Source organism: Castor canadensis, chromosome 1 (genome assembly GCF_047511655.1).
Source record: "Castor canadensis chromosome 1, mCasCan1.hap1v2, whole genome shotgun sequence".
Classification (NCBI taxonomy): domain Eukaryota; kingdom Metazoa; phylum Chordata; class Mammalia; order Rodentia; family Castoridae; genus Castor; species Castor canadensis.
Window position 1 is genome coordinate 78,493,532 of NC_133386.1, and position 24,365 is coordinate 78,517,896.

General features: G+C 36.5%; 1 protein-coding gene and 1 long non-coding RNA gene across 5 annotated transcripts in view; one reads left to right on the forward strand and one right to left on the reverse strand.

Moving 5' to 3' along the window:
- Positions 1-18,606, forward strand: part of Ube3d (ubiquitin protein ligase E3D) — a 158,620-nt gene extending 140,014 nt beyond the window's left edge. Inside the window, exon 11 of one of the 3 annotated variants that reach the window (XM_074078925.1) lies at positions 18,490-18,606. In XM_074078925.1, coding sequence (XP_073935026.1) covers positions 18,490-18,573 — 84 coding nt within the window. In that variant the 3' untranslated portion in view covers positions 18,574-18,606. The remainder of the gene's footprint in view (positions 1-18,489) is intronic. The other 2 variants (XM_074078901.1, XM_074078906.1) reach the window with 2 other exon arrangements.
- LOC141420776 (uncharacterized) lies at positions 766-4,188 on the reverse strand. Of its 2 annotated transcripts, none has more exons than XR_012445391.1 (3): positions 4,086-4,188; positions 3,212-3,302; positions 766-1,057 (listed from the first exon to the last, which is right to left on the reverse strand). It is a non-coding gene; the product is annotated as an uncharacterized lncRNA (long non-coding RNA). The 2 variants fall into 2 exon arrangements; XR_012445390.1 differs by having other exon boundaries at positions 766-2,479.
- Positions 18,607-24,365: the final 5,759 nt, after the last annotated feature.

Genomic DNA, 24,365 nt, shown 5'->3' on the forward strand with positions numbered 1-24,365 from the left:
TGAGGGAACATGGTTGATGGGTTTCATATACATGTATGAAATAGTGATGAAACCTCTTGCAATTGCTTTAAGTGGGGAGAAGAGGAGGATGTAGGATAGTGGGGAGAGAGTGGGGCAACCTAACCAATGTACAATGTAAGCCTGTTCGAAATTGTCACAATGAATCCCCCTGTACAACCAACATATCCTAATAAAAATTTAAAAAAAGACTTCCTCCCTCAATTAGACTCTAAGACTTTTATGTGGAAGAACACTGTTTCACTCACTAGTGTGATTCTACACTCACTAGGAAGTTCATTGAAATGGATTATGTTGAAATGAAGACACAGGCACTTGTTCTTAGCCGAGGCTACCTTTGAAAGTGGACTTGATGGGTCCTGTCTTCTCTTAACTAGAGGATTATTCATAACAATAGACCAGACTCTGCAGGAACAGGTGTTTATAGAGCTGCATGGAACAGGGTAGGTTAGAAATATAGACAAAGGTCTTTTATCACACAAAGCCCAAACTGCGCTAATTGAGACAAAGGCAGGAAAAAAGAGTTTACAGAATTCTTTACCTTGGCACATTCTTAACAGTAGGGGATGTCTTTTTATAAGGTAGGAACATCCCAAGTCATTCCCTACTTTTTTGGTGTGTGTACAATTGGCATAGGCCAAGTTTGGTGGGAAACTAGGACAACATACAGAATGAAACCCATATATAATATTTTTTAATGTATTACTTTTTTATTGACAAATTATTGTTTTTATTTATGGGGTCCAGAGTGATATTATAATATTTAATACAACATGGATTAAATCAAGCTAAGTAATATATCATCAGTTCACATATTTTACCTTCTCTATAACATATAAAAATTTCTCTCTTAACAATATTGAAGTGTACAGTACTAAATTGTCAACTGTTTTCACCATACTGTGCAATTAATCTAAAAAAAAAAAAAAGGCAAGCCAGGCATGCATGGTGGTCCACAACTGCAATCTCAGAACTTGAAAAGTTGAGGCAGGTGGCTTGTATGTTTGAGCCCAGTCTTGGAGACATAGCAAGACCCTGTCTACAAAAAAAAAAAAATCAAACTGATGACAGTCAAACCATACAAAGCCTCGGTTAGAAAGGAAGGAATAAGTTTGGCTTTTTTAGATCAATTCCATAGATAATATAACTTACATCATAAACAGTTTTACTAAATCATTACATACTACCTCCTAAATAGAGAAAAATGAAAAAGGTTACTTAAATAATCGATAGTTCAGTATGGACATGCTGTTTAGGTTACACCGGAGGGCCTAGTGGAGTATTCTGTGCTCACACCAAGAGTTCAACAGCCACACATGCATTCTCATGGAGGTGGGTGGTCTCGGTGACTCAAACTGCATTGCTAGGGAAGTGCCAAACCAAACAGTGTAATCTCTACTCAGTTTACATGGCAGTTGTAAATCTGGAAAATTCCGTGAGCGTTGAAATCATATAAAATTGTTTGTCATTACATATAAAATAGAGTTAGATTCTAGGCTCAGATAATTATAAACAGATGTTTCACCTGTTTGGAAAAATGTGTGAATGTCTGAAAAAGCATCCAAAAAGTGTGTGGGAAGTAGAGCAATTCTCTATCAGGCAGTGTTGTGCTAAGACTTTTGAAACATTTAGATTCCCTGACTTCCCATAAAGGCTAATAGCACTCCCAAATGTTATGACAATTCAAAGTAGTCCCATCAATTTCCAAAATGGCTCCTGGTAGGCAATAACACACCCCTGAAAACCCCTGACCAAAGTCACTGTGTTTATGAGGAAATAGACAGAAAGAAGGTAAGTGAATCATCAAAGATGAATTTGCTAAAAAACAGTCAAATCAGAATTACTGTATATTGTATACTACCACTACTACAGTATAATCTAGGTGTTTTGACTTCTAATACAGTGCTATTTTGCTAGTCAGGTATATTTTTACACGCAGTCATGTACATATGTATTATATTTATGAATACACACATACATATGATGACATTTGTTATGTTGAAAAACCTAGACAGTATTTGATTATGCTGTTATTCATAAAAGCCTGTTCTGATATTTTGATTAAAATTAGTTCAGTCATACTGCTCAAGTCAGGTAAAACAGTTGTATATGCGTCACCAAAGTCAGCTCTGGAAATTCATCCCATGAAAAAATAAACGTCTGAGGACAAGAATTGTGGCCATAGCATGGAGAAGAGGGAGCTTTGTTCACAAACCAACTTCTCAACTCCAGGGTTACAGATACAGGATAGGAATAATGATGGGGAAAGGAGGTCCAATGAAGGAGGAAAATATTCGTGTCTTTTCTGGGAGTAGTTGGAGATCTTCCAGGAACTCAGAAGTCACTTCCTTTCCCTCATTTCATGGATTGATGTTTCCAGTCATAGTGGCTGTTAGGTGTCTTCAGCCTTGAAGGGGGCTGGACTCAATTATAAAATTGGGCAGTACTCAATTTGGGTTCTCTATGGAGGAATACACAAAAGATTTCTCACAAGTAATTTTCTAAAGAAAATGAGCAGATTATAGTAAAAAATATTATCTAAACACATTAAGAAGACACAAGAGTAGGAGTCAACAGAGTAAGAACAGGAGAAACAAATCGCCTCCTGTGTTTAAAAAAAGTCAAGAGCCTAAGTTTCTATAAAACGCATTTGGAGAGTTCCAAAAAAAAAAATGAATGAATGCCTCTGAGCCCCTTCAAATGATTCTCTCACGTATAGACAGTAAGTACAAAGCACTGGTCTTCTAGAAATGTTTTCTGAGCTGCGGATGAACTACATTAGCTTTAGTCAAAAGTGCATTCTCTCTAGCCTTTGATCTGTTGAGTAAAAAAAGGTGGAGATCTTATTGATATCATTCGGTGCTACTTAAAAAGAGAAGTATAAATATAGCTATTTCTCATTCAAGGTGCCTCACTTAAAAAACAGATTAAAAGTCTACCATTTATTAGCTATTTGGCCTTGGGCAAATTATTCAATATCTGTGAAATAAGGATAGTAAGAGTATTGAGTCAATCTTTAGTAAAATAAGCATTAGAATAGTATTGACTTCATAGGAGTATTGTGAAAAGTAAGTTGAGACAGTACATGTAAAGCACTTAGCACATCTGGCTGATGGTAACCGGTCAATTGATCCTTTTTAAACAGAGGAAATTGTGGTGTTCAAAAGAGGATTAATTATGAGCAACTACTCACTTGATAGAAGTATACAATATGGCCCTCCTTTAAATAGTGATATATCTAGCACACATTGATTAAAAGATCCTTTCATCCTGGATAGCTGCACCTGTTATGGAGGCAAGGAGGAGAGTTGCAAGACCATTGTTTACAGGTGTTTACCTTGTCAGGCTGTTACATTCTTCTAATTCCATTTCCTTCTCACATCTCTTTCCCTTCCCTTTGATTCCCCTCTCTTTCTACTCAGCGAACATGTGAACAATCACATCCTTATCAAAATAATACTTCCAGTGAAAACTACTTTATTACCTCTTCTCTGCTAGGTAGACTAAATCAACTTTTTAAACTTTTCTCTTGGTCAGTTTTCCAAAGTCTTATCGTCATTATTTTAGGACCTGTGCATGCTTTATCAAATTCTGCTTAAGTGTGGAGCCCAAGGAAGACATTTTATTCAGAGATGTCTGATGACTGCTGATTCATTTGGAAGATGAGTTTCCTGTTGTTAAGTATTTTTCCTAGTACAGATCCATGCCTGGTGTTATTCTTTCAGGGGTTGGCAACTGAAAGAAAAATATGGCCTGCAGGCCAAGTCCACTGGCTTTCTAGTTTTGTAAAGGAAGTGTTAATTGAAATACAGACCATGCATTCCTTCAAGTTTTGTCTATGGCTACTTTTGTGCTGCAACTACAAAATTCAGTAGTTGTGACAAAGACCTTATAACCCACAAAAGTCAGACCTATTTAATATCCAGAAAAATATTGCAGAAAATTTTTTTCTTGAAACTATTATGCCTTCTCTGTTGTTCACTCTGCTCAAGCTACATTGGTCTTCCTTCAGTTTCTATAATGCACCAAGACCTTCCCTGCCCAAGGACTTACTGCAGGATACTCACTCTGCCTGGAGCAGTGCTGTCTATCTGGAACAGCCTTCTCCCCAAAGTAGACTGCTTTTCATCTTTCATGTTCTAACTCCCATTACCTCCTCAGAGAGGCTCCTTAGTCATTCTACCTAAAAAGTTCCTTCTCTCACACACCAAGTTGTTCCTTTTCACATTACCATACTCTTTTCCTTCAAAACACGTATCACAATTGGAAATTAGGTTTTAATTTGTTTATTTACTTACACAAGGCCCTTTTCTCCTCTTGTCTGTGAGTGGTAATGTCTGTTTCCTTCACCATTCTATCCCCAGAGCCTGGCGCATAATAGGTGCTCAATAATTAATTGCTGAATAAATGAACAAATTTGCATAGTATAATGACCTTCCTTTTATTTAGCAATTTGGATTTTTCTTCTTAAATGTAGTACTTGGATTTGATAATGTTCACTGTATTTTCTCTTCTTTGCTCCAAAGTATCAAGGTCATGGTGTTTTTTAAATTTTTTCTGTACTATGTGGTAATTTTTCTCCCAGCTTGATACCATTTGCAAACTTAATGAATACTATTTGTTTATTTATATAGTTAGGAGCAGAATGCAGAAGACATGTTGTACGGAGCACTCTGTTATATTTGGGTCATTTCAGTAATAGGAACTCTGAATCTTTACAGAGAAAGTACCAGCTTATTTCTGAATGAGATGCTGGTGGCAGTGTATTAGAATATTAATGAATACTTTCTTGAATTGCATAATATTTGTTTCTGGGATGTTTGTATGTCGATGCCAGTATACACTTTGATTTCTAGAAAAGCATTCCCATAAGCCAAAATTGATTACACTTATAAAGTATTCTCTAATTATAAAAAACTTTCCTTTCAAAACTGTCTGCAGAGTAAAATGAGATGCAGCAGAGAAAATGAAAATCCTTATGCAATGTACCAATTATGGCTCTGATTAAACTGTGTCTCTGCTTTGCAGTGATGGCTCTGCTGAAATGAAAGCTTTGCTATTGCCAGTTACACTGCACACATCTCCTTACCCACACTCCATCAGGTCAGCCCCTGGGTAAAATTAACAGTTCCATAGCAATTCTGAAACACTATGTAAAGGGAGGGGAACTTAAAAAATGTAAGTAGAACCAGGAGTTCTCAGAGTGTAGTTCCTAGACCTGAATCACTGGGGACTTGTTATAGATGCAAATTCAAGGAACCTACCCTAGTCTACAGAATCAGGAACTTCTCAGGGTGTATTAGAGAAAATTCTTATTCAAAACACTTGTCAAAGACAGTAAGACACATTTATTCACAGGGGAGAAAGATTGGGCTCAACTCCAAGTACAAGGACAAGTGGGAATTGATAGTTAAGGGGCAAGGTAGGAGTAAAAGGATGGAAAATTACTTAGAGGAAACCTTAGGGGTGAGCGAGGATCCTGAGTAAATGGAATGAACAAAATTTTTTCTGAAGACAAGCATCAGCTATCACCTGGGAAAAACTATAAACCCCTGAAGAAAGAGATTAAGGAAGACTACACAAGATGGAAAGATTTCCTGTGCTCATGGATTGGTAGGATCTACATAGTAAAAATGGTATACTACCAAAAGCAATCTACATGTTTAATGCAATTCCCATCAAAGTACCAATGACATTCATCAAAGAGTTTGAAAAATCTACCCTAAAATTCATTTGGAAACACAAGAGACCGAGAATAGCTAAGGCAATACTCAGCAAAAAGAACAATGCTGGAGGTATCACAATACCCAACTTCAAACTGTATTACAAAGCAATAGTAATAAAAACAGCATGGTACTGGCACAAAAACAGACATGAAGACCAGTGGAATAGAATAGAAGATCCGGATATGCATCTACACAACTATACCCAACTTATTTTTGAAAAAGGCGCTAACCTGTATAGCTATCCTTATCTCAACCAGCAAAACCTCTTGTTCCTTCCTATTATTGCTTATACTCTCTCTACAACAAAATTAGAGATAAGGGCAAAATAGTTTCTGCTGGGTATTGAGGGGGGGAGCGGGAGGGGGTGGAGTGGGTGGTAGGGGAGGGGGTGGGGGCAGGGGGGAGAAATAAACCAAGCCTTGTATGCACATATGAATAATAAAAGAAAAATGAAAAAAAAAAAAAAGAAAAAGGCGCTAAAAATAAACGATGGAGAAAAGACAGCCTCTTCAACAAAAACTGTTGGGAAAACTGGTTAGCAGTCTGTGAAAAACTGAAACTAGATCCATGTTTATCACCCTGTACTAGTATTAACTCAAAAAGGATCAAGGACCTTAATATCAGACCCCAAACTCTAAAGATGGTACAGGAAAGACTAGGAAACACTTTGGAAGAAATAGGTATAGGCAAGGACTTCCTCAGTAGAACCCCAGCAGCTCAGCAGCTAAGAGAAAGCATAGACAAATGGGACTTCATAAAATTAAAAAGCTTCTGCTCAACAAAAGAAATGGTCTCTAAACTGAAGAGACCACCCTCAGAGTGGGAGAAAATATTTGCCAGCTACACATCAGACAAAGGACTGATAACCAGAATATACAGGGAACTCAAAAAACTAAACTCTCCCCAAATCAATGAACCAATAAAGAAATAGGCAAGTGAATTAAACAGAACTTTCTCAAAAGAGGAAATTCAAATGGCCAAAAACACATGAAAAAACGCTCACCATCTCTAGCCATCAAGCAAATGCAAATCAAAACCACACTAAGATTCCACATCACCCCTATTAGAATAGCTATCATCAGCAACACCACCACCAACAGGTGTTGGTGAGGATGTGGGGAAAAAGGAACTCTTGTACACTGCTGGTGGGAATGCAAACTAGTACAACCACTCTGGAAAAAAATTGGAGGCTTCTTAAAAATCTAAATATAGATCTGCCATATGATCCAGCAATCCCACTCCTGGGGATATACCCAAAGAATGTGACACAGGTTACTCCAGAGGCACCTGCACACCCATGTTTATTGCAGAAATATTCACAATAGCCAAGTTATGGAAACAGCCAAGATGCCCCACTACTGATGAATGGATTAAGAAAATGTGGTATTTATACGCAATGGAATTCTACTCAGCCATGAAGAAGAATGAAATCTTATCATTTGCAAGTAAACGGATGAAACTGGAAACAACATCTTGAGCGAGGTTAGCCAGGCTCAGAAGACCAAAAATCGTATGTTCTCCCTCATATGTAGACCTTAGATCAAGGGCAAATACAGCAAGGGGACTGGACTGTGATCACATGATAAGGTGAGAGCACACAAGGGAGGCATGAGGAATAGGTAAGAAACCCAAAAAAATATGATAGCATTTGATGTCCTCAATGCAAAGGAACTAATGCAGAAACTTTAAAGCGACAGAGGCCAATAGGAGAAGGGGACCAGGAACTAGAGAAAAAGGTCAGTTTGAGAAGAATCAACTTAGAATGTAACACATATGTACATGGAAGCAATGCGAGGAATCTCCCTGTATAGCTATCCTTATCTCAACTAGCAAAAACCCCTGGTCCTCCTTATTAATGTTTATACTCTCTCTTCGGCAAAATTAGAGATAAGGGCAGAACAGTATCTGCTTGGGAGCGAGGGGGTGGGGGGGGAGAGGGGGTGGGGAGGAAGGGAAGGTGTGGGGGAAGGGGGGAGAAATGACCTAAACATTGTATACACATATGAATAAAAGATATTTAAAAAAAGATATCACCTGGGAGATGGTGGAGAACAAGGAACATGACGAGATATTGAGAGTGATCAGATACAAGGGTGCAGGATTCTAGTTAATCTAATTCAGTAGGATTCTCATTAAAATGGAAGTGCAAAGACAAATGCAGATGCCTCAAAGTCAGGGCCTCATTGAGAAGAGACTTCAGAAGAGTCTGACTGCAAGATGGTGAGGAATAGATTCTTTGCCATGTGAGAGGAGCAAGGAAGACAGACACTATGTTCTAACAAACCCTCCAGGAGAATCTATTGAAGTACTGAAGTAAGGTGGAAAAAAATGATCCCAGGTGGTGTTTAGGTAGGAGGTTTGTGTTTGAACTTACTCTGTAAAGTGCAGCATTCTCCTTCCTATATGCTAGAAAATGAGATTTCCCAATAGGTTCATTCTCTCCTGATACCTACTAAGGCATTGCTTCTAGGATGAATCTGAGTCAGTGAATTTTCTCCGTGTTTCTGAGAGATCTTCAGGTAGGTTTTGTACACACGTGCTTTGACTCAAATCTGAGTAATAACTGGGCTCAGACATTTCTTCTCCACACTCTGCCTTACATACCTGCTGCAACTTTAGCTTTCCCCATTATTTTATTTTTCATTAAAATTGACCTAGGATTCCCCTTGTTAGTCTTTCTCTACCTTGACTTCTTTACCTCGTGGGATGAGATGAAAGAGAGATACTGACATTTGAACAGTGCCAAACATACTTGTTACTTTCACTCAAGAAATGTTATTATAACTATTATTATTGGTGTTAAGTGTAGAGGTACTCAAAATTCTGTCAACACATATTTATTAAGCACCTTAAACACCCAGCACTCTGCCAGACAACATTAATAAGTGTGGTTACCACAGCCAAGCAGTTTACAAAGTAATGGTGCATCATACTTTCTAACCAGACTGCAAGAAGAGAGAATTGAAAGGCATTATTTAGGCTGTATACCAACACTTTGAAGGATAAATATTCATAGAAAATGAAGTAGACAAAAATAATTTAATACAATTATGAACTAAAAAGAACTGAGGCTATGAAATATAATATGAAATGATTGCTCTTTCTAGTCATGCATTGGCAATAACTGAAATAATTTCACAGGCATTAGAATATTTTTCAAAGAATACATAAAAGATAAAATTCTCTTGTTTGAACAAGAGAAAATACTGGCATATTATTTAAAATGATTAAAGGCAAGAACTTTTTTCTCTTTTGGGGATAAAATAGAATGGAATTATATAAACACAATATGAAAGAAAAAATATTGATTGCCACACCCAATTAAAACACTATATGAGATATAATTTCAAAACAAGCAGACTATTTTTCTAGTTTTTCATACCTTATATCAGAACATTGACTAAAATATTTATATATCTAGAATTGATAATACAGGTGGTCCTTAACACATAATTTTATAAAGATATAAAAATGATTCATTAATAATGAGTTCACCCTCATACAATGAATAATATTGTACTATATATTCCATTGTATTATTATACATTTTAAAGAATATATATGTAATAGCACAGTATTATACTATGCATTTTAAAGCTTAAGTACGTATGTATATATAATGGCTGTATATGCTATTGAGGGGGTACTGATATCAATATCATGTTCTTTTTTTATTAAATATTATCCTTTCACAGGTGTCCAAGGGAAGGATTTGGTTTGAACTGTTCATTTCCTATGCTATACAAATTCAGTTTATCCACCCTAGCCATTATGTCCTGTGATCTTCTTATCTTGCTTGATTCAGGGCCAAGAGTGTAAGCTTGTGTTAAAACAACCTACATTCTGTCATTTAAGCTGTGTAATTTTGGCCAGCCTAACCTCTTTGAATGCATTTTCTCCTCTGTGAAATGGCTAAAGTGATGGTTCTGTTTCAGAGGGTTGGTCATAAAAATTAAAACAATGCATGTAAATGCCTTGCATTCTTCTGCCCAATACATTGTTGAAAATACATAGTAATAGGTTGTTTCTCCCTTTCTTTTCAGGGTTCTTAACACTGCTTGCAAATTGTCTCCAAACAGTTGACATGCAAATAATTGTTCATTTTCAGCACAGTCATTACAGAGGGTTTTTCCTTCACCATGCTCTGCAAAATGCTGACTGCCTTCTCACCGGGAAACTATAAATTAAAATATTGCCTGTTGCTATTGGTAGACCACATTGTAATGCTCTCTCTTATAGCTATATATATCTGTACCTATTTATGTATGTATGTATGCATCTATCTATGTATCTACTTATCTATCTAGCTCACATCTGAGTATTATTCTTTAGCTGGGTACTATGGCCAGTCTTAGGTTCTACATTTTAATGGTTAGAGTTTCTTCTTACTAAGAAATTTTTCTTTTGGGCCTTAGGTAAAAGGGGATGTTCTAAGACTTTCTAAATTAGAGCATTGAATATCTTCTCTGTGTTCTAGAACACTTGGGAGAGAAATAAATTCAAAAGCTTTAAAATGAAAATGTCTGTATCTAGTTGCAGAAGCATCTAATGGAGATGGGCATCAGGCTAGATGGTGATAAAATTTAAGCCAAAATAATAAAAAACAAGATAGAAGTGAAACATTTGGATGTAGACAAGGAGATGAGAGGAAAGAGAATTTCAGGTAACAATAAAGATACCATTCTTTACCTGCAAGAAAGTAGAGAAAAGAGAGAGGGTAATGACAATGATGTGAGGGTATCAGGAATGATTTAAGAGAAAGATGTTCTGAGGGACCTGAGGGAGTCACAGGAGTGAGCTGTGGATCTCAGGCAGCTTGACTAAATGGAGATGAGATGTGGCTCTTTGTGTTTGTGAGGGGGCATGAGCTAAAATACTGTGTTTCCTCTTTTGCTTTTTCTCTCACTGTTCTGGAGAGCAATATTGGACTAGAAAAGTCTGAAGATTGTTATAGTATAAAGATAAAGGGATAGGGGTCTGTGCTGATGAGGGGTGGGATGGAATGGGGGAGAGCAAAACAAAAAGAAAAGCAAATAAGAAAAGCAAGGAATCCAAAATAGGACTTTACAACAGTACACACTCTTAAAAGACAGACTTTATAAGATAAAGGAATGTTTTTGATTCTTTTATTTATCATTAATGTATCAGACCTACTAGACTTGACCATGGAGATATATTTGGTTGAAGTCCCAGCAGACAAGAAGAAGTTCTGAGTTGGATTTTTGTGAGAAATCATGAATTTCTGTGTGATCTATTTGGGACAGGGACATTCCTTCTTGACTGGGTTGGGTGGAAGTGACCTTGTGCCTGAGGGCTGGGGCAACACCCTGGACAGGGATTGGATGGATTGACATTAGCAGAATTCTGAGGTTCTATGGGATGAGGACAGCCAGAGTGGAACTGACTCAGCAGCAGGGCCTCAGTCTGATAGGCTAAAAGATAATAGCCCATAAGGGTGCCAGACCCTGCTACATCCACAAAACCTATGGGGACAGTCATCTAAACCTTGGACTACTTTCTAAGTGTTATGTAGAAGAAAGGTGGACTAGCCAGGGCAGTAGAGAAAAATGCTTCATTTTGTAATTATGTAGTTTTTAAAGACCAGAGGTGATATTTGAACTGATAGATATCAATTTTACTAAAAAGTTTTACTAAAATTGGCTCTCTAAATTTTTACAGGAATTGTGCTACAAAGACAGATAGCTAAAAGTTCAGAAGGCATGGTGTTTAAGATCCAACCAGTACAGTGGGAAAAGGAGTTAAGAGGAATCCTAGGACACACCATAAGTAGGAGGCATACAGTTTATTTATAATATGGAGAACAGAAAAGACATTGGATATTTAAAAAAAGACATATATTTGCCTCTGTATAACCAGGCAAAAAAGTGGTATGCTGGCTCACCTATGCATACAGGTACATGAGCATCACTAACCCTTGTTCCACCCCACATCCATTGCTCTACTCCACTCCCCCGTCTCCCACACTTTAGGAGCACTCCACTGATGAGAAGATGGCTGGGGAAAAATGTATGTGATTGGACAAAGCTGTTAAGCAAGGCCAATAAATGTCCTGGAATATTGATTCTTCTGAAAAAATGTTCACATTCAACTAGGCAAGTGTATGAAATCCCAGCTACTCGGAAGGTGGAGGCAAGAGAATCATGAGTTAGAGGCAAAGTCAGAGAGACCTTGTCTCAAAAACAAAATAAGAACAAAAGGGCTGGTGAGTAGCTCTGAGCACTTGTCTAACAGGCATGAGGCCCTGGGTCCAATCCCTGGGACCAGGCTCCTAAAAAAAAATGTTTACATAAAATTTGGTAATAGAGGGAGAGAGGAAAAAATGGTGGAATAATTTGAAGATGAATGAGTCCCAGCTTATACAGACATCCTCACTGGTAAAAACTAGAGAAGGGTTAAATTAAAGATCCTGCTCAACTCAGTTCTTTTTGCTAAAAAACAAACAAGCAAATAAAAACCCAAGCATCAGTGAAGGAGAGGAAATTCACTCACATATTGGGCCTACTAGGGCTCTCCTTTGAGGAGCACAGATTGATTTATCTGCTAGAACTGCCAAAAAAGGGGAGGCAAAGGAAAAAGATGGGAGGAAAGGAAAGAAAGGACCACTGTAGCTCCAGCAGCTGTGTTTGTAGATTGCTTGACTCTCTGGGCAGATATGGGTGCTTTGTTGCTTCTGGTCACTGCAGGGCTATTAGGATTTACCAGTCATCAGCCACTCTTGTCCATTGAGCTGGATACAAAAGAGACCCAAGAAAGGTCAGCTACCCACCCAATCTTTTTTTTTTTTTTTTTGCCGGGGGAGGGGTGGTGAAGGGGATGGACAGTGCTAGGAATTGAACCCAGAATCTTGCACATGCTAGGCAAGAGCTCTACCACTGAGCCACATCCCCAGGCCCTCCCCACCAATCTAAAGGTATTGGGAGTTACCACTCAGCTGGGCAGTGACTTTTTTTTTAAGATAGGGGAAGCTGGAGTTTTGTTTTGTGAATTTTTTTTCTAAATAAATTATATAGCCTGTGTTTTTCTGGGGGTAGGGTGAGATTTGATGGATACCCAAGTGTGACAGGTATTTATTTTGTGTTAAACTAGCACAATTTGTTATGTGAAATGGCCCTGAAATACAATAAAAATGACCTTGATTCAACTTTCAAACCAAATATTTGCAATTTGAACAATTAGACATTAGGAGAATAACACCTGGTATTTTTGCATAGATAGTGTAAGAAAATTTTTAGTCATGGGCTCACTGACATTAGATAGTGTAAGAAAATTTTTAGTCATGGGCTTGCTGACATTTATTAAACTCTGTTAGCTTAGTTGCACATAGTAACCTAACCTTATTCTGTTGACTGAAAAATGAAGGTAGAAAGAGGGTAAGTTACCTCTCTGGACTAGTGGCTTGGTGGCATAATTAGATTAGAACACGGAATAGGTGAGCTGGTGGCAGGGACTTGACCTTTGAGGCACTGCAGAAGCTACATTGTAAATGCCAACCCTGTATGCTATGACTGATAGCTAGGAACCTCTATGACTTTAAGGACATGATGTTGCTTTCATAAATAACACTTACCAAATTACTTATTCATAGGTTATAGATTATTCACGGGTTGTAATTGTAAATGAAGTTGTTAGAGCAGATCGTGTTGTGGTGATTAGCACCACATTAATGTGTGGGATGATAGAATAAACACAGGCAATTTTGTCAACAGAAAAGGATGCCAATGTTAAACTAGTAGTACAGATAGCTTCTGGAAATTCTGGATTTGCCATTCCTCTACTGTAGGCCTTCCAGTATAGAAGGGAAGCTTGAGAACACAAACAAGGAAGAGCATAATAAAATAAAGCAGTCTATACAGAGAACTGATTTCTCATTTGTAATGAGAATAACTGACTACATAATTAGCTGGAAGATTTGAGAGAGAAGCCAGCATGTGGATATTCTGCATTTTCAAATGTTTCATCATGCATTTGAGTATTACATTTAAGCCTTTACTTTCCTCTCTTTTCCACCTATGGAGAAAACCTGCATGCATTATCAACTCAATGGTAATTTTATCTTACTGTAACACATAAAGGAATTTATTAGCAAAACACCTCACAGGGATGTTTTGTTAGAAAAATGAAGGCCATCTGTGCTGGAGTCTCTAGGTAGTACTTCTTTCTTCTCTTTTGTTCTGGAGAATTGCACTGCTTTGTACTCCCTAGCTTTCAGCAAAAAGCAATTTTGTAAATGGTGCACTCAAGTGCTCTGATGAAGTTATAACTGATAAAGGCTTTGAGACAAAGATGCTGCAGTGAAAAATGGGGTGCATCAAAGAAAACTGATTCGTAATCATAAAACATGGACAAGGTGAAATAAAGTGGTATGTGTATTGCAGGCTGTCGCTTGCCTGCTTCTAGGTTTGTCCATAGCCTGAGGGAACTGTATCTTGTCAGACATGCTTGAGGATGCTAATCTGTCACTGCTTGTTCAATGTCGAATTGTATCAGAAAGTTCTGTAACTTTTAACAGTCAATGCTTAGCTCTTATTATCTTTCCTTTGGTCAAATGGACTTTCATTATAAATTTGGGCTTTTTTCTTGTATCTCTTACCCATGGAACTCGTAATCTGAGCTGGATCTTAAAGCCACATGCACTGTATACTTCTTTCTAAAGCAATGTGATATAGATCTTTAATATAAAATTTCTATCACCTACCATAAAACACACTACCCAGCACACTCCTTCCCTCAGTCTGTGCCCCTTTATCTAACAATCCTCCCTGAATGGGTCAGTGATTTTCTCTTCAATCACAGAAGCCAACTGCTTTACCCTTTTCCTGTTGTGGATTCTTTATAGGTGATACTTGCCTGCTAGGAGTGTCTTTTTCCTCTTCCTCCCCACCCATTTCCTCTTTCTTTTCTCAGAAAATTAAAATTCTTTATCTCCAGGAATCCAGGGAGGAGGAGAAAAGGAGAATGGTTGAGGAGGTGAATTCATGTATGATATATTTGATACTTTGTAAGAACTTGTGTAAATGCCACATTGTACCCCCCAGTCATCACAACAATAAAGGTATAAAAAAAAGTGCTACTCAAACCTGCAAAAAAAATCCATTGTCTCACAGAGCTTCCTATTTTTTACTTCATGAGGATTCTTTTCTGACAACAATTTACATTAAAAATAACCTGCAAATCTTCATATGACAAAATGCCTAAAAATTCTAGATGAACATTTTTTAAAACCTCCTCCTTAAACACATAGATGAGTTCATGAAACATGTGTGTGTGCAGGGAGAAATGTGTGAAAATAATTCTAATGAGCTAGGAATTTAGATTATAATAGCACAGAGAGACAGATGACAAGGTTTGGTTGGGCCCTGTAAGAGGCAGGAATTGAATCTTAGACACATGGAACTCACACTCTCAGTAAGACTGACTAGAAAATAAATCTGCTCACCCACACAAGGAGAGATGATGTGGAAGCCTGGTTGCTAGGGAACAGTCTCTACCAGAAAGTTTTTTTATAACAGGCTTGCCATCTCATGGGTTTGTGGTTCAATTAGATACCATTTAGTATGAAACATAAGTCCATAATAGATACTCTTCAGTGTTAAATATGAGAATCAACATGAGAAATGGTTACAAGCCAGTGAAACTCTTGGGCAACTGGGTAAAGCAACTACACAGTCTAGGCTAAAGAGGTTCCCCACAGAAAAAGACATTTTACAGATGAGCCCACAATCTTAAATTTCATAATGTCTAAGGAAATAATTCACTCTGAACCAGAATCAGCACAAAAAAATTTCCAGGTAATAATCTTAAGAAATTTAGATGTTACATTATCAGCTTAATTTTTAAAAAGGTGTATTTAAATGCTTGAAAGAAGAAATACAGTATGAAAGAAACCAAATAGAACCTCTTGAAATTGAAAATGTAACACTTAAATAAAAACACAATAAGCATATCAGGTACAATGTTAGACACAGATGAAAAGTGAATTAGTTAATTGGAAGATAGATCCAAAGAAAATTATTTGCAATGTGACTAGGATATTATTATGGATATTAAGTAGAGACAAAAAGACATAAAGAATATATTTTATACTTTAACATGTATGTCTGATATGAGCTGCAAAAGGAAGATATAAATAGTAGTATCATTACCCCTCACCAGTATTGTTTTGTGATAAAATCTCTGTGTAGCCCAGGCTTGACTTGAAATCATGATCCTTCTCCCTCAGACTCCAGAATGCTAGAATTATAGGTGTGTGCCACCATGTTTAGCTAGATTTTCCCTTAAAAGAACAGATCACATACATTTTTCTTTGTTCTTACTACAAATCCATCCATCCACTAATCTATCCATCCAACAATTTTTCCATTCCACATATCCTCTCAATAAAAAATAATGGAGGAGAGGAAGATGGTTGAAGTATATTATATGCATGTATAAGAATTATCACACTGAAACACTTGTGCAATTAATACACACCAATAAAAATCCACAACAATAAAAATACTCAAGTACATACTTTGTCTTTTGTAAAAAAAGGTTATGTGCTATGTACAGAGATAAAAATATAGTCCCATACTTATACTTCCATAAAATTGCTTATTGTACAAGTATCTTATGAATGATCAGCAACTGCCAAAGGGAAGGAACAAAAATTCATTTAGGATCTGAATCAAGTTCCCATTCAAAATTCTGGGAAATAAAGACCAAGAAGAAAAGTTAGCTATCTTGAGAAAAAAGAAAGAAAGGAGAGGGCATATTATTGGGTGTAGTATATGAGTAAGTACCTTGACACAGAAGGGAAGAAATGTTGGTACATGATATAATTCTTACTTCTGCAATACCATGAGACATGGTGGATACTGCCTTCAGTAAAGTACCTCAGACTGATGGATTTCTCAAACCTCACTCCTTATCTCTTAGTGTCCAATCTGGGGTGCAGTACACTTTCATTAATCTTTATCTTTGGATTTAATAGGGGCATCACAGGATTGACTAGATTCCAGCCATGGTCCTTTGTACTCCTATTTTGTAGCAGTTACCTTATTTCTCCTAGAGAGCAAGGATCAAATACCAATTTCTTTTTGCTTTAACTGTTGTCCTCAGGAGGACTAAATGGACAGATGGCAGTTGCCACTTCCAATCTAGTGAGATTGTTTTAAATCCTTTGATGTCAGTATTTCTAGGTTGGATATGGACAAATCTAAGTCAATAGATTAAAAAATCATGTGATGGAAACTGAGGGCAAATGTTTTGTGAATAAGATATCAGGTGAGTAAGGTGAATAAGTTATCAGGTACAGCAAAGATATTACCAAAAATTGTGCATGGAAGGCATCATTTAGTTTTCATTTTGAAAGAAATGTGCAGACTTGACCCAGGCTGCTGGTCTGCTGAAAAACTACACTGAGCTATAAGATCCCTCTAACTTTGCAGAATGTAGGTCCCATATTCTGATGAGCCTAGGTCAAACTTGGGCTTTTAGGCAGTCTGCCAATTTTTGCTCTTCAGATTATATTATTATCATCAATGTGATGAACCAGTGAGATAGCTTGTGAAGTGTGAAGAAGTGTAGATCCCCTAGAACTAAATTCTGGCACAGTTAGGGAGCTGATGTATCCTGAGAAAGGAAAACAAAGATGTTGGTGTTTTCTGCCTGTTGGCATTGAAAAAAAAGTTTGTTGGATAAATAACTGATTACCAGGTGTCAGTGGCTATATTAATTTAGTCCATCATAAAGATTACATATGAAACAACTAATTTGAGTCATAAACTAACTCAAATTATGAAAATTCACTATTACTTCCTGTGACTCAATGATCTTTTGCATTAACAAACTAGAGAATTACATTTGGGCACATTAGAATTACCATCCTGCAGTCTCCCATCTTTGATGACAGCAATAATCTCTATGCTTCTCCTTGTAGTGCAGTACTCTTCTTGGCTTAGTCTTCTATATGGGGAGATACACAGCTCCCCATGGGGCTATTTTTCTATACCTCTTATTCTCTGAGTTGAGAATTTGAGTATTTTCCATAATGTTGAATTATATTCAAACATTATGGTTAGAACCTGGGGAAATAATCATGTAATGGGTTAAGGGTCAGACATAGCCAGTTGTGAGACAGACTCAGATAAAAATTCTCTTCATGACTTCCGGGTCTGGAAGTATTCTGGGTTGAATACTTACATGTTAGTGTGTATACATTATCTTCTCATTGAGGGAAAATGCTATGTACTTCATAAGGCATAGTTGGTATGTTCTATTTATTTTGATTGATTTTTAAATATAAAACATAAATATTATACATACTTCCCATGTAATTTTTCAACATATGTGTATATTGTGTGTTGTTAAAATAAGATTGAACATATTTATTTCCTCAGTTATCATTTCCTTATGATTAAAACTTTCAAAATTTGACAAAGTTGGTATGTTTGAGAGACTTGAAGGAAATATGTGAAATCTCTCCCAAGGAAGTGTGTGTGTGTGTTATGTGAGGGGGGGTAACAAGTTGTGAGGACTTGGCAAACAATGAGCACAATAGAAAGGAAGGATTCCAGAAGAGGCAGTAGCCAAATTATCACTGTTACCCAAAAAATTGTGACTTAGCCCAATGACAACATAGGGGTGGGATGTTGTTAAACCAGACAAAGCCTAGGAACTTTGAAGGCGCATGGCAGAGGGCAGCCAAATCCTCTTTGGTAAAAGTATCTTCATTTTATATTTGCAGGTTTCCCATCACTCAAGATCAACCAAATATGAGCCCACAAAGAAAGATTATCAAAAAGGTAAAGGAACTAAAGTGTGTAAATAAGAATTGTGTATGTAACCTATATTTAGATCCCCAAAGATCTCAAATATGGGAATCATATATTTCCACAAATGTAGAAGTAAAATAGTATTTTATGAACTCTTTAAAGAAATAAAAGATTTCTAGAATAAAAAGTGGAATAACAAAAACAATGCAAGCAACAAGATCCTATTTAAAATGTCCAGGCATATATAATAAATTGCTACATAAAATTTTTAGAAATAAAAAATGTAATTGTTGGAAAATAAATAGGTGCATTGAAGAGCATAATAGTTGTAAGGGAAAAGGAACAAATTAGTTGAGAAACAGACCCCAAGAAGTTATCTAGAAGTCAACATAGAGAAATAGAAGGTGTAAAATGTGAGATAAATGTTAAGAAATACAGAGATTAGAAAGAGAAGGTCTAATACCATACTACTTGAAGTTGCTTTAACATAAGAATAGAAACAAGAGTTCACATGGGAGATTATTAGAGATTCAATTTCAGCCTCATTGCTGCCCACAAAACAGAATCTGTAAAGGTTAAGAAATTCCTCAGGTGACTATGTACACCCACAGATTGGACATGAACCAGGGGAATAAATGGATAGTCGGAATCCCAGGCAGAAAATAAAGAGAACAGAGAATTTTAAGGAGATATAATTGCAAATCTTCCAGAATTGATGGGAGACTAAGCAGAATAAATCAAAATAAGTTTATAACTGGAAAGACAGAAATGAAACTGTACAATATCAAGAACCAAAAAGACACTGCAAAATCACCTAGAGAGAAAAGACAGATGATTCACAATTAGCAGGCACTGCAGGAATGACTTCAGCAGCAACCACAAAAAGTAGGAGATACGGGAGTAATATGTGAAAAAAATAACTCTTGCCCATGCCAAAACTACCCTGCAAGAAGAAGATCAAACAAAATAAAGGCATTTTCAGGTAGATAATAGAAAAACAGAGGATTATCAACAGATATATACTTAGGAACATCTAAAGGATGTGTTCAAGAAAAGAAAAATTACTGTAAACAGAGGTTTGAGACACAAGAAGGAAGAGGGAACAAAGAAATTGAAAAACTTGAAAAATAAATCTAAATAAACATTATTTTATCAACTTTATGGATGTTACAATGTACCCCCACCCAGCACAACAATAAAAAAATTATTTGTATCAAATTATATTGATTTTGTGAGGGCTTAAAACAAACAGTAGAATTAAAATACATGACAACTAGTATTACATAAATTGGGATGGATAATAAAATTTAGAATTAAAGTGCTTTTAAATCTTTGTGTCGTCTGGGAGAAAGTCATATGTTACATGGGCTGCTCCATTATGCTACATCTTCATGGTAAAATTTCAAGTATAATTTCCGAAATGATAGAAATAAATACTATAACTTTTCAAAAGAAAGTAAAACTACCTGAAAGAGTACCTACTTCCAGTTTAAAAATTTGCTTACATTATTTTAAGTGTATCTAGCATGGAATCAAAATATCATAGCAATTTAGACCCATCACCATCCATTTTTTAAAAAACAATAAATGATTGTTTTTTAAAATTAATTAATTAATTAATTTTTATTTTTTTATTATTCATCAGAAAGTTTATGTTGTTCTAGTTTCCAATTCACTCATTATTCCTAAGTTATAATAATATACTATGTTTCTGGATCATTCTATCATAGCTCTTCCCATAAAATTATGTGTATAGGTTAAAACTAAAATAATTTTTATTTCATATAAATGTGACTTAAATTGTATTTAGTTACTATTATTGCTTATTAACCCAAAATTGATCAAAACAACACAACTGTATTACATGTTTTAATCAATTAATTAAACATAAAAGCAAAATTTTATTGCAAAGGCATCATTTATTGAATTAGTGCTGTTTTATTTCAATTAATTCTAAGTAGTGCTAGAGAAAAAAGAATCAGCAATAATTGTGTGTTTTAGAAGATGTTAACTCTAAGAAAAAATTTTTACAAAAATAGTGGGTGTGAACAAAAGGAATTTCATTCCAGAAAGTACTCCCCCCCCCCCAGTGAAATTTCTTTGGCATACTTGATGATTTCCAAAGCAAGGGAGCTGCTCTAATCCCCCTATTAAATTGTGACAAAATATGCATGACATAAAATTTACTTTTCTAAGCTGGTCACTGGTGGCCCACGCCTATAATCCTAGCTACTTGGGAGGCTGAGATCAGGAGGAGTACAGTTCAAGGCCAGCCCAGGAAAATAGTTTGCAAGAGCCCATCTCCAAAATAACCAGAGAAAAATGGACTGCAGGTGTGGTTCAAGTGGTAGAGTGCCCGCTTTCCAAGTGTGAAACCCTGAGTTCAAACCCCAGTCCCACCAAAAAACCAAGACAAACCCATCATTTTAACTGTTTTAAGTGCACAGTGCACTTTTATATTGCTTTACAGCCATCACCACCGTTCATCTCCAAACCTTTCTCATCCTCTGAAACTGTTGATCTGTATCCGTTACACACTATCTCTCCTTTCCCCACCTCCATCCCCTGGAAGCTGAAATTGTATTTTCTATTACTATGAATTTGTCTACTTCAGGCACCACATATAAATAGAATCATACAAAAATTTTCGTTTTGTGACTGGCTTATTTCACTTAGAATAATGTCTTCTAGAAAATATTATTTATCTATGTTGAAGCATGTGTCAGAATTACTTTCCTTTTTTAAAAATAAGTAATATTTCATTGTGTGTTCATTCATGGATGGACTCATTGGTTGCTGCCACCTTTTGGCTATTGTGAATAATCTAACCTGACTTTAGTAGGATAAATGATAGCTATAATATCTAATTTGAAAATTCTGCTTATTATTTGGTGTGTACCCAAAGGTATTTCCTTTACTATCTAATGGGCAAATTGCAAAGTAGCAAGTAAGTGTAATTCTTCTGACCATAATAAACAAGCTATAAAAAATTTCATATTTCTATTTCCTTTACTTGTTCAATGTTTATGAATTACCTATGGGGAACAAAATGAAATTGTCACACATTCAAGATGTCAGACTATAACACTAACGACAGTTGAGCAAGCCCTTCATTTTCCAAATGAAGAAAGAAATTCACATAGCTAAGAAGTCTCCCAACCAGCAACGCTCACTTTGCCAAGGGTCTCCTTGCATATCATACTACTTAGTACACCCAACTTTTGAAGAATGGGCTGACCTCTTCTGCTACAAAGAATGAATCTTATTAGTAATAGTTTTCTATTACTGTATAAAAATTACTCCAAATAAGAAGTTAAAAATACACATTTATTAATTCACAATTCTGTAGACCAGAAGTCTGGGCAGGTTCAGCTAGGTCCTATGTTTAGGGTCACACAAGAATGCAATCAAGGACTTGGCAGGCTAAGAGCTTGTCTGGAAGTTCTGGGAAATAATCTGGTTCTAAACTCAATCAGATTATTGATGGAATGTAGTTCCTGTGGATATGTCAGATGTGCCTATTTCCTTGTTGGCTTTCAGCAAGGTGTTGTTCTCTGATCCTAAAGGTTACTTATATTCCTTCTCACGTGGCCACATCCACATTTAATGAGCAATGGCACATTAAGCCCACAAGATGAAGATGTCTGTGTTTACTATTTCTATTCAACACTGCAGTAAAGATTCTAGCCAGAGCAAGAGAAAAAAATATATATATACATATTAAAACTGTATCTGTTTCCAGATGGCATGATCTTGTATGTAGGAAATTCTAAGGCCCTCACCAAAACATTTAGAAATAAGAAATTAGTTCAGCAAGGTTGCTATACACAAGATCCAATATATAATATCTAATTGTTTAGCAATGAAATATCGCAAAGTAAAGCTAACAAAACAATTCCATTTAATAGCATCAAAAAGAATTAAATATATGTAGAAATTTAATGAAACAAGCATAAATCTTGTGCCCTGAAAAACTACAAAACAAACTTGGAAGAAGTTAAAATCTAAATAAATGCCTTTCTAGATAATAAATTAGTCCCAGTCATTTTATAACTAATATTCCTCTCTTCAATTCACAATTATTACTGATAAAACATTTGCTTATAAAATACAAGCAAATCATCATGAAGTGTTTTAGTTTTGATATACATAACTTAATTTTGGAGTCTATCTGAAAATGAAACCTGTCACTTAGTGGTACATAAACTTTCTGTCTCTGTAATTTGTTACGTCAGGCAGATATGAAACAGCAAGTTTTAAAAGTGTTCATACCTCACCCAAGGGTAGATCTGATGTCCTCTCATATGCACTGTGAGTCATGGAAATTTTTGGTGGAGACATTCTGCTCCGTTGGCCTCTTTCTGGCTTCAGTAACTTATGTGGAGGATTGTCTTTCTGGAGAGCTTGAGGTTTTACTTTAAGCGGTCCTCATTTTGCAGCCACATTTCTGGCAAAATTCCTAAAGGACAATTTGCAAAAGTAATTTTCTCTGCTTCCTCTTTCACAAGGATGTTATGGGCTGGAGATGTAGCTCAGTGGTAGATAATTTGCCTAGCATGTACCAGACTCTGGGTTGGAGCTCTAACACCATGAAACAAACAAAAGGAGGTTATACTGTCTGGTGTGTGTTCCTGTGCATGAGGGCTATTGAGAAGGCAGTCATGAAGAGCTTGTCCACTTGGTATGGCTGCATGGATGTGCCTCAGGACTGGAACATTTCCTTGCTGGAACACAAGGAGTCCTCACAGCCTGCGCTGGGCATATCATCTTGTTTGGGAGTATCTTGCCATGTTCCAGCTTCAATGTGAATATGTTTGTGCTCAAAGTGTGTGCATTACATAACATTTGGCCTATCTTACAGCTTCCTCTGTTGCTGGGAGTGAAGGGAGTGAAGTCCTTCCCCGGCACCACAAGAGGTGAACATACACACCATGTCCCCATGTTGGCTGTGGGGCCTGACCTGCTGACTGTGAACCTCTGTTGAAGCCAATTTTGCTCTGCTTCCTCATGGGAGGAAAGAATTGTTCCATCCAGTGTCTGGGTGAGCTGTGTCTTTCTTGGAGACTCTGACACCAATCATTCAGTGGAGTAACATCCTGGGAATGCTGTTCCTGGTGGTGGTATTGTATTGTTCATGCTGACTTCTGTGCAATGAGACTCTTCCCCTGGAGGTGGAAACAGGTGTCAGTTGCTTGATAAGGGTCAAAACTACCCCTCTGAAGAAGCCAGAGATCAAATGCTGGGATTATTAAGCTAATGTCATGCCTTTGAGAGATAAAAATCAAAATACAATAGTATTATTTAGAAATATTGATAAGCAAAAAAGAAAAATTGCTTGTAACTCCACTGCTAAAACATAAAACATAATCATTGATACGATTTTTGGGGGATGGGCAATATCCTTCTAGATTTTTCTTTTTAAAAGAACAGTTTTAGATTTATAAGTTGCAAAGACAATTTAGAGATAGTGGGATGGTATAGAGATCTTCATGTACCTGTACCCAGCTTCTCCCATCATTAACATCTTACCTTGGCATGATGTATTTGTTATAATTGATGATCAATACTGATGCATTACTATTACCTAAATAATGTACTTCCTTCAGATTGGTTTAGTTTTTACCCGATGTTCTTTTTCTGTTGTAGGATCCCAGACAGGATGACATACAATATTTAACTTCATCTTCTTAGGCCCTTCTTGTTTATGATAGTTTCTAATACTTTCCTTGTTTTTTGATGACTGGCAGGTTTCAGGAGTACTTCTCAGGAATTTTACAGAGTACCCTTTGGCTGGTATTGACTTGCTGTTTTTCTCATGATTAAAGTGGGGCTGTTGGTTTTGGAAGAT